Here is a 12,297-nt window from a genome sequence, read left to right as displayed (position 1 = left end):
GATAACTCAAAAGTGTACTACTTAAGAACAATACTTAAGTAAAAGTACTTAGTCACTTTACACCACTGACACAGAGTGCAGCAGAGTGAGATGTCTGCTCCCTTGTCATCCATCCATCCATTCAGAGGGGGATTTAAAATGACCCATCCATCACATCAAATGGGATATGTCCTTTTGTGCCCGCTGAGCCAATCCTCGCCACAAAATCCCCAGCCTTAAAGGAGAACAGATTAGGGATGGGACGATACGCGATATTATCGTTTATCGTGATAAAAAACACACTCACAACTAGAAGAAGTGCTCTTCCGAGCACAGGTCTCCACCAGGCCATGCGTCCTGGTGGTGCTATAATAGGCAAATGTAAAAAGAGCGGCATGTGTTCTTCACCAATCTTAGACCTTTCATGGCACCACCATGAGGCTGATTTGAACATTTTGTAGTGTAATTTCCAATCTTAGCCAATCAGGATGGAATATTTACCGTAATATATGGGACAGATCTGTCTTGATCATATGACTGTAGAGATACTGTGTACTGATTTGTGTTAATTGTGGGTAAAATCTGAAGGATATCCAAAAATGTGTCTTACATAAGTCGGCCTCCTGGTGGCGCTATAAAAGGCTGATGTGAAAAATGCAAGGAAAGGGTTTTTCCTTGGCCTATAGGGAGTGCGCTTACAAAGTTTGAAACTGATCGGTGGAGTTATAGGTAAAACCACGAATCGGCCTGTTACGAATAGCGCCACCATGAGGCTGATTTAAAAAATTTGAAGTGGCATTTCTTCCTCGGCCTAGTGGGAACGTGTTTCATGTTAATTGCACTCTGCGTTTGTGATTTGAGGCATTTTGTCCAAAATGGACCAATCTTACAAACTTTGAAAGCCAATATCAGCCAATCAGGATGGAATATGGACAATCAGACAGATCCGTGTCGATCACATGACTGTAGAGATACTGTCTACCGATTTGCGTGATTTTTGGACGAAATCTGTAGGAGTAGTGTACAGAAAGGTGTTTTGCAAACATCGGCCTCATGGTGGCGCTAGAACAGGGCCATTTGAAAAATGTGGGGCAGAGGTTCTGAATTGGCATCCAGGGAGTGTGTGTGCTCATTTTGGCAGCGAACGGGCCAACGGTGCCGGAGATTAGCTGGTAACAAACTTGGAGGACGGACGGACAGGTGCGAAAACATACTCTCCCCCTGCCTTCGGCAATTGGTCAAAGGTACTTACAATATACGTACTTGATACAGTCTTTTTTTCGCTCTCTATCAAATGTCTTTGCCAAAATATAGCCGATCTACAAAATATAGCCGATCTACAAAATATAGCCGATCTACAAGCTCACAGCGTGCTTGTAGATCTGCTATTTTTTTGGCAAATGTTCCGCCCCGGGATAATGGATTTTGATTATCGTGATAATATTGTAAATCGCGATTTCTTTTGTCACAATAATTGTGATATGACATTTTCATGTTGTCCCATCCCTAGAACAGATGCAAGCCAACACATGACCCAACCGCTGGATGTTCCCTTGTTTTGCCCGAAGCCTAATGTCCACTTTGTCATACGATGGTGACATTTGACGCCGCTGTAATACAAAGTGTGAATTAGGCCTCAGCGTTGCGCGGTTATGAATATGATTGACGTTGTGTAAAAGTTCTGCATCGCCCACAGACTAACTATAGCTCATAACCCGCAGACAGCCACACAGCTTGAAGAGGGGAGTGAGTGAGAGCAGGAGGGAGGGATGGAGAGAACGAAACATAACAGACAGACATGGAGCGGTAGACGGTTTCGACAGTGGATTTACTGCGGGGCTGTCGCAGACATCGGTAAAGACGGAGCATCCCAAAAATGTGCCGTTTCAAGCAGGGGCCCCATTTATCACCAGGAGACATGCAATTGCCATGTCAGGCCATTATGATATAGAGCCACAGCGAGAGCAAAGGAGTCGGACCTCTTAAGCCGGTATCAAGATATCTGGGTCTATATAGTTCTCCTCCTGTTCGGATACGCTTTTGTTAATTAACTCCCCAGAACTCCAGACGCTTCTTCCAACCAAAACAAGCTGTAACTCTTGTGTGGTTAAATAATGCTGCAGCTCTAATGGAAACTTCATCACATATTTTGGCAAAATAAGGGACATTAGTGGAGAATACAAAAATATGGACTGTGCCAAATGCTGTGTGTGCATGCATGTGTACAGTTTTTATACTATTGACCCATTTAGGCCTAAAATTATTGAATGCTTTAACTATTAAAAAAATAGCAGATATACATGTGTGCAAATCTTTGAATATACAGTATGTATTTTTAAAGCGAACATTTGTAACTCAAATATTTGCTTCTGGGGGTTCCCTGGAACAACATATTTTGAGATGGGGGTCCGTGGCCAAATACATATCATTTTGAGGGTCCTTGACATGAAAAAGTTTGAGCACCACTGACATAGAAACATATTTTTTTTTCAAAAAAAAACCTTTAGAAGACAATAGAAGACAATTTAGAAGAAAATATTCAAAAACTTAGCAGATCTACAAGCTCGCTGCTTGAGCTTGTATATCTGCTATTTTTCAATTGTTAAAGCATTAAATAATCCTAGCCCTAAGTGGGTTTTAGGTTGCCCATGCCCACCTCTTAGACCACACACACACACACACACACACACACACACACACACACACACACACACACACACACACACACACACACACACACACACACACACACACACACACACACCCCTTGTGGCAGAATATTTTTTGTATCCAATGAGCATGGACCCTGATGGCAGGTCATGGAGAGGCCCTCTCCTGGGTCCTTCATGTGGTCCTGGTTATCAAGCCTTACCTTCCTGTGGTATGTGAGCCCTACAAGGAAAACAATTTCCATAATCCTGCAGCCGTGTCAGGCAAACAGAACCGTATGGAACATTCCAAGGGATCATCTGCTTTTAATGTGCTGCTGTGGAGTCCAATATGGAACAAGATTGGTTCTGGTCTCAGTCTCACTCCTTCTCACTCGCACTCTCTCACTCTTTCTATGTCCCTCTCTCTTTGCACTCGCTCTCTCTCTCCTTGTCTTCTTTTTTCATTTTCTCACTTCCCCTTCAGAAACGATGCCAATCAGCATTCAACGCTCATTAACAAGCCTCATTTGCTTTTTTATTTCTCACCTTCCAGTCCAAAATGACGATATTATCTTTTCTTTTTGCAGAGCATCTTGTCAGCAACGGCAAGCAAATGTTCACTATCCACCTCATCTGCAGAAAATAACACCTTATGTGCTGCCTGCAAACTGTTTAATTATGTTGTCTTAGGAAATGTGATGATTTGAATTTGATATGCTTCCTAGATGTGTTCATTAAAGGATTCATATCAATGCCGCTGACCAGACCAGTATTGTCGTCTTAAAGGAACAATGAAACCAAAATAGCACATGGTTTTGCCAGTTGAATTCTTAGACCCCACCTCTTCATTCTTTAGGTTTCGTTCAAAATGCCAATCATGCTTACTTTTTGAAAAGCACATCTCGCATGACCTGACTGAATGCCTCCAGAAAGATGGTGATTTTTATCGGCTTTGCAGGGCAAAATAGACTGAGCGCCCCCGACGTGCAGGTTGTTGCAGCTGGCTTGAATGCTGAAGACGTTCTTTTGTTGGACTTGAAGAAGGCATGCCTTTGGAGATTTTCACAAGTGAGTGAGAACGGCTTCCACCGCCACACTGGGGTCTGTAACTAGTCTATCAGAGGTGGGCACTTTAACGTTGTTTTTTGCCCATTTTATCTGGACTCCAGCCCGATGGCAGAGGTCATTGAGATCTGGCCAATCAGACCAGACCCCAAAGCCCTTGGCTTGTGAGTCCAGTTTTCCAGAGTCTTTCCTCCTGAAACCCAGAAAGTTGTTCTGGTCTTCAACAGCCAGGGGGACCTTCCTCCTGCGTAGGTCCAGTAGGAGTGATGCCCTGGCCATTTCTCTGACAGTGTCATCATCATTATTGAGCATGTGCAGTAGGTGGGTTAGCCTTGTTGCTGCATAAATCCACTCTACATTTGGGACCCCCAGGCCCCCTTCGCCATATGAAAGAAAGAGAATTGGAAATAGATGTAAGGGTTTGTGTTGACATGGGTCTAGTAGCCTTCAGGGTCTCATATGTTACTCCGTCAGAGCCACTAGCTTTGTTGTTAGGGAGAGAAATCAGAACTGTATCTACCTCCTCTGCTGTGAACCTGCATGTCTCTGGGAGATAAGCAGGTTCTATGTTTTCAATGACGTCATGCCAGGGGGGCGTGGCCAGGGGCATAGTGGTCGGAGCGTCTTGATATTTAGCCTTGTAATAATCGTATACTGTAACGGTGTTACTAACAGCGGGTGGTGGGTCAGGGAAACGGCTATTGTTCATGATGATATCAATTGCTTTTGACTTACGGTGTTGCCATAGGTACGCCAGTTTGTTTCTGGGAACTTTGTTCTGCTGCCGCCGCTGTGTCCCAGTGGCACGGAGCGCAGGCTGTATCCTTTCACGGACAAAGCGTAGCTGCGTCTCAATCCAGGTTATGATCGAGTCGGGTGTAATATCCACTGGGTAGTCATCACATAGGGGGAACTTCTTTAGGATTCTGGCGACATATTTCAGGAGCGGGTATCCGTATGGATCTTTCTATGTCCCTCTCTCTTGCCGTCCATTGCACTCGCTCTCTCTCTCCTTGTCTTCTTTTTTCATTTTCTCACTTCCCCTTCAGAAACGATGCCAATCAGCATTCAACGCTCATTAACAAGCCTCATTTGCTTTTTTATTTCTCACCTTCCAGTCCAAATTGACGATATTATCTTTTCTTTTTGCAGAGCATCTTGTCAGCACGGCAAGCAAATGTTCACTATCCACCTCAGCTGCAGAAAATAACACCTTATGTGCTGCCTGCAAACTGTTTAATTAGGTTGTCTTAGGAAATGTGATGATTTGAATTTGATATGCTTCCTAGATGTGTTCATTAAAGGATTCATATCAATGCCGCCGACCAGACCAGTATTTGTCGTCTTAAAGGAACAATGAAACCAAAATAGCACATGGTTTTGCCAGTTGAATTCTTAGACCCCACCTCTTCATTCTTTAGGTTTCGTTCAAAATGCCAATCATGCTTACTTTTTGAAAAGCACATCTCGCATGACCTGACTGAATGCCTCCAGAAAGATGGTGATTTTTATCGGCTTTGCAGGGCAAAATAGACTGAGCGCCCCCGACGTGCAGGTTGTTGCAGCTGGCTTGAATGCTGAAGACGTTCTATTGTTGGACTTGAAGAAGGCATGCCTTTGGAGATTTTCACAATTTAATGGGGTGTCAGAGTTGCGGTGAAGATCACAAAAAGCCATAAATTCCCTTTTCAAGAAATGCAAATCTGCTCCATCAGGGAGTTTGGACAATCTGTAAACGGATGCATTCACGAACACACAGAGCGCGCGCGCACACACACACACGCATTTACTACCAAAACCTCCACCGGCTGTCTGTGAGTGAGTGAGTCCGTCACACTTTTTCCCTGCTTATATCTCCGCACCCGTTGACCCGATCCATGCCAGATTTTACACACACACACACACACACACTCCTTGCCTGCCAAACTCCAACCTCCAAGGACCCCCGGAGCCCCAGGGGGACCCCCAGATGTAAAAAATGACCAAATGTGCAAAAATGACCAAATGACCACCCCAACTCGCGGGGAATTCCCAGGGACCACCGACTCCTGGTGCTCCAGAACGGATGCAAAAGTGGTGGCGCCCCCAGTGGAGGACCCCCTGCCACTGCAGCGCACATAAAATGCCGTAACTCGGGCTAGGAGCGTCCGGAGGCAACGCGGAGACCCCACCCCTCATTTCTCACATGGCCCTATTCTAGCGCCACCTTCAGGCCGATTTTTAAAACACATTTTTGGACACTGCTCCTACCTAGGAGCGTCCGGGAGAGCCGGGACCGGTACCTATTCGTCCACCTACGGTCGCTTATCTCCCGATTAGGGAGTCTTACTGGTTGTTATATGTACAAAAAAAGTAATTTATTATAGCTTGAGATTGATGAGCGCGGAAGCGTGTTATAGATATTTAATTATTGATGGAAAAGGGGTGGGAGCAATAAGCTAATTATTTGCTTTCAACATTTGTTGTATTGTTTTTAAAATTGCCTTATTCAAAATAAACATTTCTTAGATCTATTTGACTTATTTTTAACCAAATAAATGTGTTTATTAACCTCTTAAGCCCTAGTTTATACATTTTTGTATAATAGTGTGAGAAAATCTACAAGCTTGTGAAGCTTCTCGATTTTGGAAAATTGATTTATTTTATTAAAATGTATATGATCAATTCCCATTTTGAGGATATAAAGGACACATAATGCCTTAATGAGTTTACATCTTAACAATCTGGGATATATTATTGATTTGTGTATGATATCCCGGGGTGTGTTTTCTCAGGCTTTGGGGCGCTGTCAGTTGTTTTCAAGCATGATAAATAAAGTCACCCGAGCCTGTACAGTGTGCAGTTCTATGGAGGAGTCGTATGTGAATTTCATTGACCTTGTCGCAGGCTCACACCTAAGACAAATGGTTCTTATGCTCTGAAGCACCACCATTAGGCATGATGGCCTGTAATATGGCAAATGCAAGCTAGGATGATGTCTGTAAAGGAGGCATTTTTTATCACTGTCAGATGCAAGCATTATTGCCACAATGTTCACAGTAAGCGAACACGGATAGAGCAATGAATAACTGTATTTTGGGGTACTTTTCCATACAGGAAACAAGCTACATGTAAAATTGGAAGTCGTTTTATGAATAACATACTGTATAATGTATTTATTTTTGTTTGGAAAAAAATTATAAAAACCTTTAACTGGAGAAATGTTGACTGAAAAACTATGTAACATAACTATGGATGTCCTTAAATAAATAATATATATATATATATATATATATATATATATATATATATATATATATATATATATAATATATATATATATATATATATATATATATATATATATATATATATATATATATATATAATGTTAATAATAACATAGGTGGTGATGGACATAATCGCTTAAGAAGTCAACGATGGCCTTATTTATGCATGAACATCTTATGGTATTATTTGCACTTTCCTCTGGGCGAAGAAAGCTAAACAAAGGTTTATTGGAAAATGTTTGTTAGAAAATGTCCCAGTCCTTGAAAGAGCCAGTACAATATGGCCACAGGTCCAGACGTATGTGGCTAATGTTAAGGCCTCTAAAATACCACATCAAAAAAGTATTTTGAGCATACTGAAAAGGAATGCTCTGACCCCATGTTTTTGGTCAAAGCCAACATCTTCCTCTCCATTGCACAAGAGTGCCAGCCTTTTCTAATAGAATACCAAACTGATAAGCCAATGCTACCTTTCCTATTGAGTCTTTTGTAACATCCCTTGTGTTACTGTAGGGGTTGAGAGATAAGAGGAGAATTTTTTTCATCACATGAGGGGAATTCAGTCACCAAAATACAAAAAAAAAAAGTATTGTTCACGTGCAGTTTGAATAAAATGCCATGTATTGAACTTATCTGGATTTGGTCTTAATTTATTTGTATGCAATATAGTACCTACTACCTAGCTACAATCTTCTGTAAATTATTTGGCAACATAATAGTATACAATTCATGTTCATAATAATTACATTAAAATAGTTGATTAGATGATTAGATCACAGTATTTACATTATCCGATGTGTAGGAACACTGAGTTAAAACACCACTGAGTGCTTTACTGTACACTATTGTGCTTCTTCGGGTCCATTGGTGACCAGTTTGACCCAACCGTCCTCAATTATTTTGGGCCATATTGCAGTTCATCACCTTAGAAAGCAATCAATTCAGTGTTCTGACCCTTGACAGTGGGCTTTGGGATATGGGACTCTGGCATATGCTGTATGTCACAGAATACACCTGAAATCTCTGGTACAAACATTGACACATACATTCATACAAAATCGTATTTTCATTTGAGGGCAGTAGAAATCTATCCAGGGCCAGGGAATGTTAGACCTTTGGTTCTCCCAACTATCGAAGTATAAACAAGGATTAACATATAGACAGCATTTTCTCGAGTGCTGTACCATAATGTATACTAACAGAATAATGAATGATTGTGTATAAGCGGGGGATCTAGATGTATTGTACATTCATAGTAGAGATTTATGTTTGCACACACCAGCCACCTCAAATCGAATCTAAAAGCCCTCCCTTGGATTTCACTTTTAATTAATAAATCTCTCCTCTCTCTATTTCTTTTTTTTTTTAATACTTTATTGTGTCAAAACATGCACATCATAAACTTTCTTCAAAAATTTTAACATGTTATGTCCTTTTTTTCCCAGGGACATTTTGACACATTTTTATGTTTATTTTTTATTTTTTCCCACCACCACAAAAAAAAAAAAAAAAAAAAATCCACACAAAAAACTGTAAAACAGGAACCTCTCTCTCTATTTCTGAGTACTAAAAAATCTCATCATGCCTCAGCTTTTTCACTCTGTTCTATCTCTAAACAGCATTCCTCAACTCTTCTCTCAAGGACAGTGATGTGAGACATTGGCCATCCCAGAAAGCCTTAATCCTTAAATAAGTCCATACTTTATGTGCAGTGAGCAGAGCTCTTCTGTGACCACCAATGCAATCAACTTTCCTCCAAAGTTAATTTCCTAGTCGTCTGTAGTTTGGCACAACACCCTGCTACTGGATTTGAAATTAGTTGAATGGAAGAATAAATCGGCTTTATTAACTGGTATTTCCACAAACTTTCTAAAGCAGACTTCAGATGGACATACTGTAAAACCCAACCATTTATTATACACTGTGTAAAAAAAAAAAAGACCACTATTGTATTTTGGCTCATTGCGGCAGCGTCGGAGAGCCATTCCCAATGCCTATCCTCTTCGCTATCCTCCATCTTAGTGAATCTGTCCAGGCCCGAGTCGCTGGAGAGAGATGGGGAGAGGGATTCTATACAGCACTGAATAGTGCAGGTAATGGATGATATGTCACTGAGACAGAGAGGCTGGTGCATGCTAAGAGCCAGGGCACAGCGGCAATGCACACCCACTAAAGCCCGGGTCGGACTGATAGAGTGAAGCCGAGCGGTGAGTCCTCAATCAAAGCAGTGGCCCTTCACGGCACAAGGCCTTAGGAAAGAGGAGATATGTATTCATCTGATAGTGCCTGTGACACAGACCTCATTTTTAAGATGGAAGCGCTACCTTAGCAAAAGGGAATTTGCGGGGAGCATCGCTACAGTATAGATCTAAGCAACCTTTATATTATACAGTAATGGGAAAAGATGATAAACAATGCACCTCCTGTTGAGGAAAACAAGATTGTTCAGAAACGACTCAGGGCCAAAGGGCTCTGGGTATAAGCTATTAAATGCAGCAATGCTTATCTATATATCAATTTAGCAGCTGCTGTTCAAGAATGTTTATACACAACCTAAAGGCTTTCTATAAAAGCCACTGCTGATGAATTTCAGTTATCCTGTTAGATGGATACATTTTTTTCTTTGTCATGTGTTTCATCTGTGCTGAACAGACACCGCCTAAGGCATGCTATACCAGCCGACCGTTCTTCAGTTTCCTGACACTACGAAGTACCCAAACGCTCAATCGGATGTGAATGGACTTTGTTATAAATACATTCATCTCATGCCGTTTCCACAATGGGATAATTAACTTAATTTTTTTTTAAAGAAAGTCCATTGAAGCGTAAGGTGCTCCCAATCAACATTTGATTAATGATTAGACTAAAACGGCTTCTTTATTCTCAAGGATAGTCACCTTCGTTCTGAAGTGTTCTTTAATTGCGACCGTAGGTTCAAGTTCAAGTTACTTTTATTGCCACACAACCAGGTTGGTGGTATTTAGTTTCAGTACAGAATGTTTCTTTCAGCCTTGACAGAGACATGGAACAAGACATAAAACACATGAAGAAATTTTCACCATTACCACTTCCAACAATAAAAACAGACAACCATTTCGTTACGGTGAGGGGGGGAGAGGGAGTGGGGTACTGAGGGAGTTCAGAGTTCGTATGGCTGTGGGGAAGAAACTGTCTTTGAAGCGGGTGGTCGAGGCATGGATTGATCTATAGCGTTTTCCTGAGGGTAGGAGCTTGATGGGCTTGGTGGGCTGGGTGGGAAGGGTCCTTAATTATTTTACTGTCACGGGTGATGGTACGGGAGGTATATATAGAATTCAGAGTGGGGAGGTCACAACCAATGATTTTTGCTGCCTTATTGATAATACACTGTAGTTTGGATTTGGGGAGTTGATCAGCTGAATCATACCAGACCGTTATTAACAGGCGTTGATTCACCCTGTACTTCCTCAGTTGCCTGAGGAAGTACAGTCGCTGTTGGGCTTTCTTGGTGATGGTGGTGATGTTATAGTCCCATTTTCTGGAATTGCTGATGTGGGTTCCAATGAATTTGAAAGAGTCTGAGAGGGTTATGGGTTGGTCAGATATTGTCAATGGCAATTTAGGTGTCATGTTAGCAGTCCTAAAGTCTATGGCTATTTCAGTGGTTTTGGAGTTATTGAGCAGGAGGTTGTTAATTGAGCACCATGTTGCTACTCTCTCCACTTCTTGTTTGTATATTGATTTGTTATTGTTTTTGATGAGGCCAAGAATGTTAGTGTTGTCCGCATATTTGTATATTTTTACTGAATTGTCCAGGGAGGTGAGTTGATTTGTGAAAAGAGAGAAGAGCCAGGGGGAAAGGACACACCCCTGGGGGGCGCCAGTGCTTAGGGTCAGGGCTTGGGACATCCGGTTGAGTTTACTGTCCGTCTGGACGGGGCCTGACACTGTGGTTCCCCTGACACATCAGTGATGTCAGATACTCAGAGCAGGGATCTCCAGAAAGGTTAGATAATCACCCGCGTCACTGTTACTGAGGTTAGGTTTAGGGTTAGGGTTAGGGTTAGGCAAAGTTTTACTGAGATTAGGATTAGGGTTTGGGTTAGAGTTTGGTGGTCGATCCAAAGGGTGTTCGACCTAATGACATGTTACCTTTATGCCCATGTATGGAGATCCATGATGTCATCAATATTAAGCCCATATCTAACAGGACTTCATATGGGAATGCCCATATATGGAGGAAGACAGCCCATATTATGTGTGGCTGGTTCAGACAGGGATCTCCATGTATGGGCAATGGGCATAAAAGGGATTGTATGTATGATGTCCGATGTGATAGACGTCATAGGATTTTCACATAACGAATAACGAGTAAGCATGTTTGGGGTCTCTCAGTATATCTCCATATACAGTACATGGATCTCCATATATGGGTACCAGGAGTCTATGGTTAACTGGTCCGATATACATCACTGGCCAGACGGCCAAGACATGCCGCGACCGGTCGCTTGTCGCCCTGAGGTGTCTTACTGGTACTTTCCCCTGTACTAGTGAGGCATCCGAGAGCCTTCATCCGTTGTTGTTGATATTGGCGCATTTCCTCCTCCTCATGCATGCTCTCCTTTGTTTTCTCTCCAGGAGTCTCCAAGATCCGGGAGCGGTCGCCATAAGAGGTGAGCATGAGAGCTTTCGTTATTATGAGACTTGAAGGAGCATTATGAATGAGGTGATAAGTGAAAGAATGATGTATTATGATAACTTACTGTAGGTTTGCTTCTAATATCATCACATGTCCCTTTCCTGTGTTTTTTCCCCCTTTTTTCATTTAATTTATCTTTTGTTAGTTGTTAAATATGTATTTTCAAGTTAAAATTTGCCTTCACTGTAGAGTTTGAATCTCTCTCTCCCCTCAAGTGGTTGACTTAATGCCCACCCCTTTTGAGTCTAAACAAGTCTACACTATTATTCTTCTGCATGGCAGGCAGTGCTGAAACAATATTCTTCTGCATGGCAGGCAGTGCTGAAACAATGTGAAGGATTTGAGCCAGTAATGCTGATGTTTGACTTGACTACTCTTCGGTAGCCTACATACTGTATGCACAGAAACCTATATCATAACCGTGTACACACCTCTCCCTCACACGTCTCCATTAATTTGAAATTGAGCACACAATAGCCAAATATCCCTGGTCTGTTAGCTCCCGTCATTAACCAGGGTTAACACATTTAGGCCTAGAACTATTGAATGCTTTAACCAGTGAAAAATAGCAGATATACAAGCTCACAGCGCGGCACCGAGTGCCGCGCTGCAAACTTGTATAATAATACACAATAATGTGTACCCGTTCTAAATG

At 41.9% G+C, this 12,297-nt stretch overlaps 1 protein-coding gene across 1 annotated transcript in view; it reads left to right on the top strand.

The window, feature by feature from the left end:
* LOC308309004 (uncharacterized protein) overlaps positions 1-12,297 on the top strand; it is a 93,412-nt gene that overhangs the window by 57,165 nt on the left and 23,950 nt on the right. Inside the window, exon 5 of the mRNA XM_080754459.1 lies at positions 11,582-11,616. Within this exon, the coding sequence (XP_080610585.1) occupies positions 11,582-11,616 (35 nt within the window). The remainder of the gene's footprint in view (positions 1-11,581; positions 11,617-12,297) is intronic.

Source organism: Nannobrachium achirus (assembly GCF_963921795.1).
Source record: "Nannobrachium achirus genome assembly, chromosome: 23".
NCBI classification, from domain to species: Eukaryota; Metazoa; Chordata; class Actinopteri; order Myctophiformes; family Myctophidae; genus Nannobrachium; species Nannobrachium achirus.
This window is presented reverse-complemented; position numbering and strand designations above follow the sequence as displayed.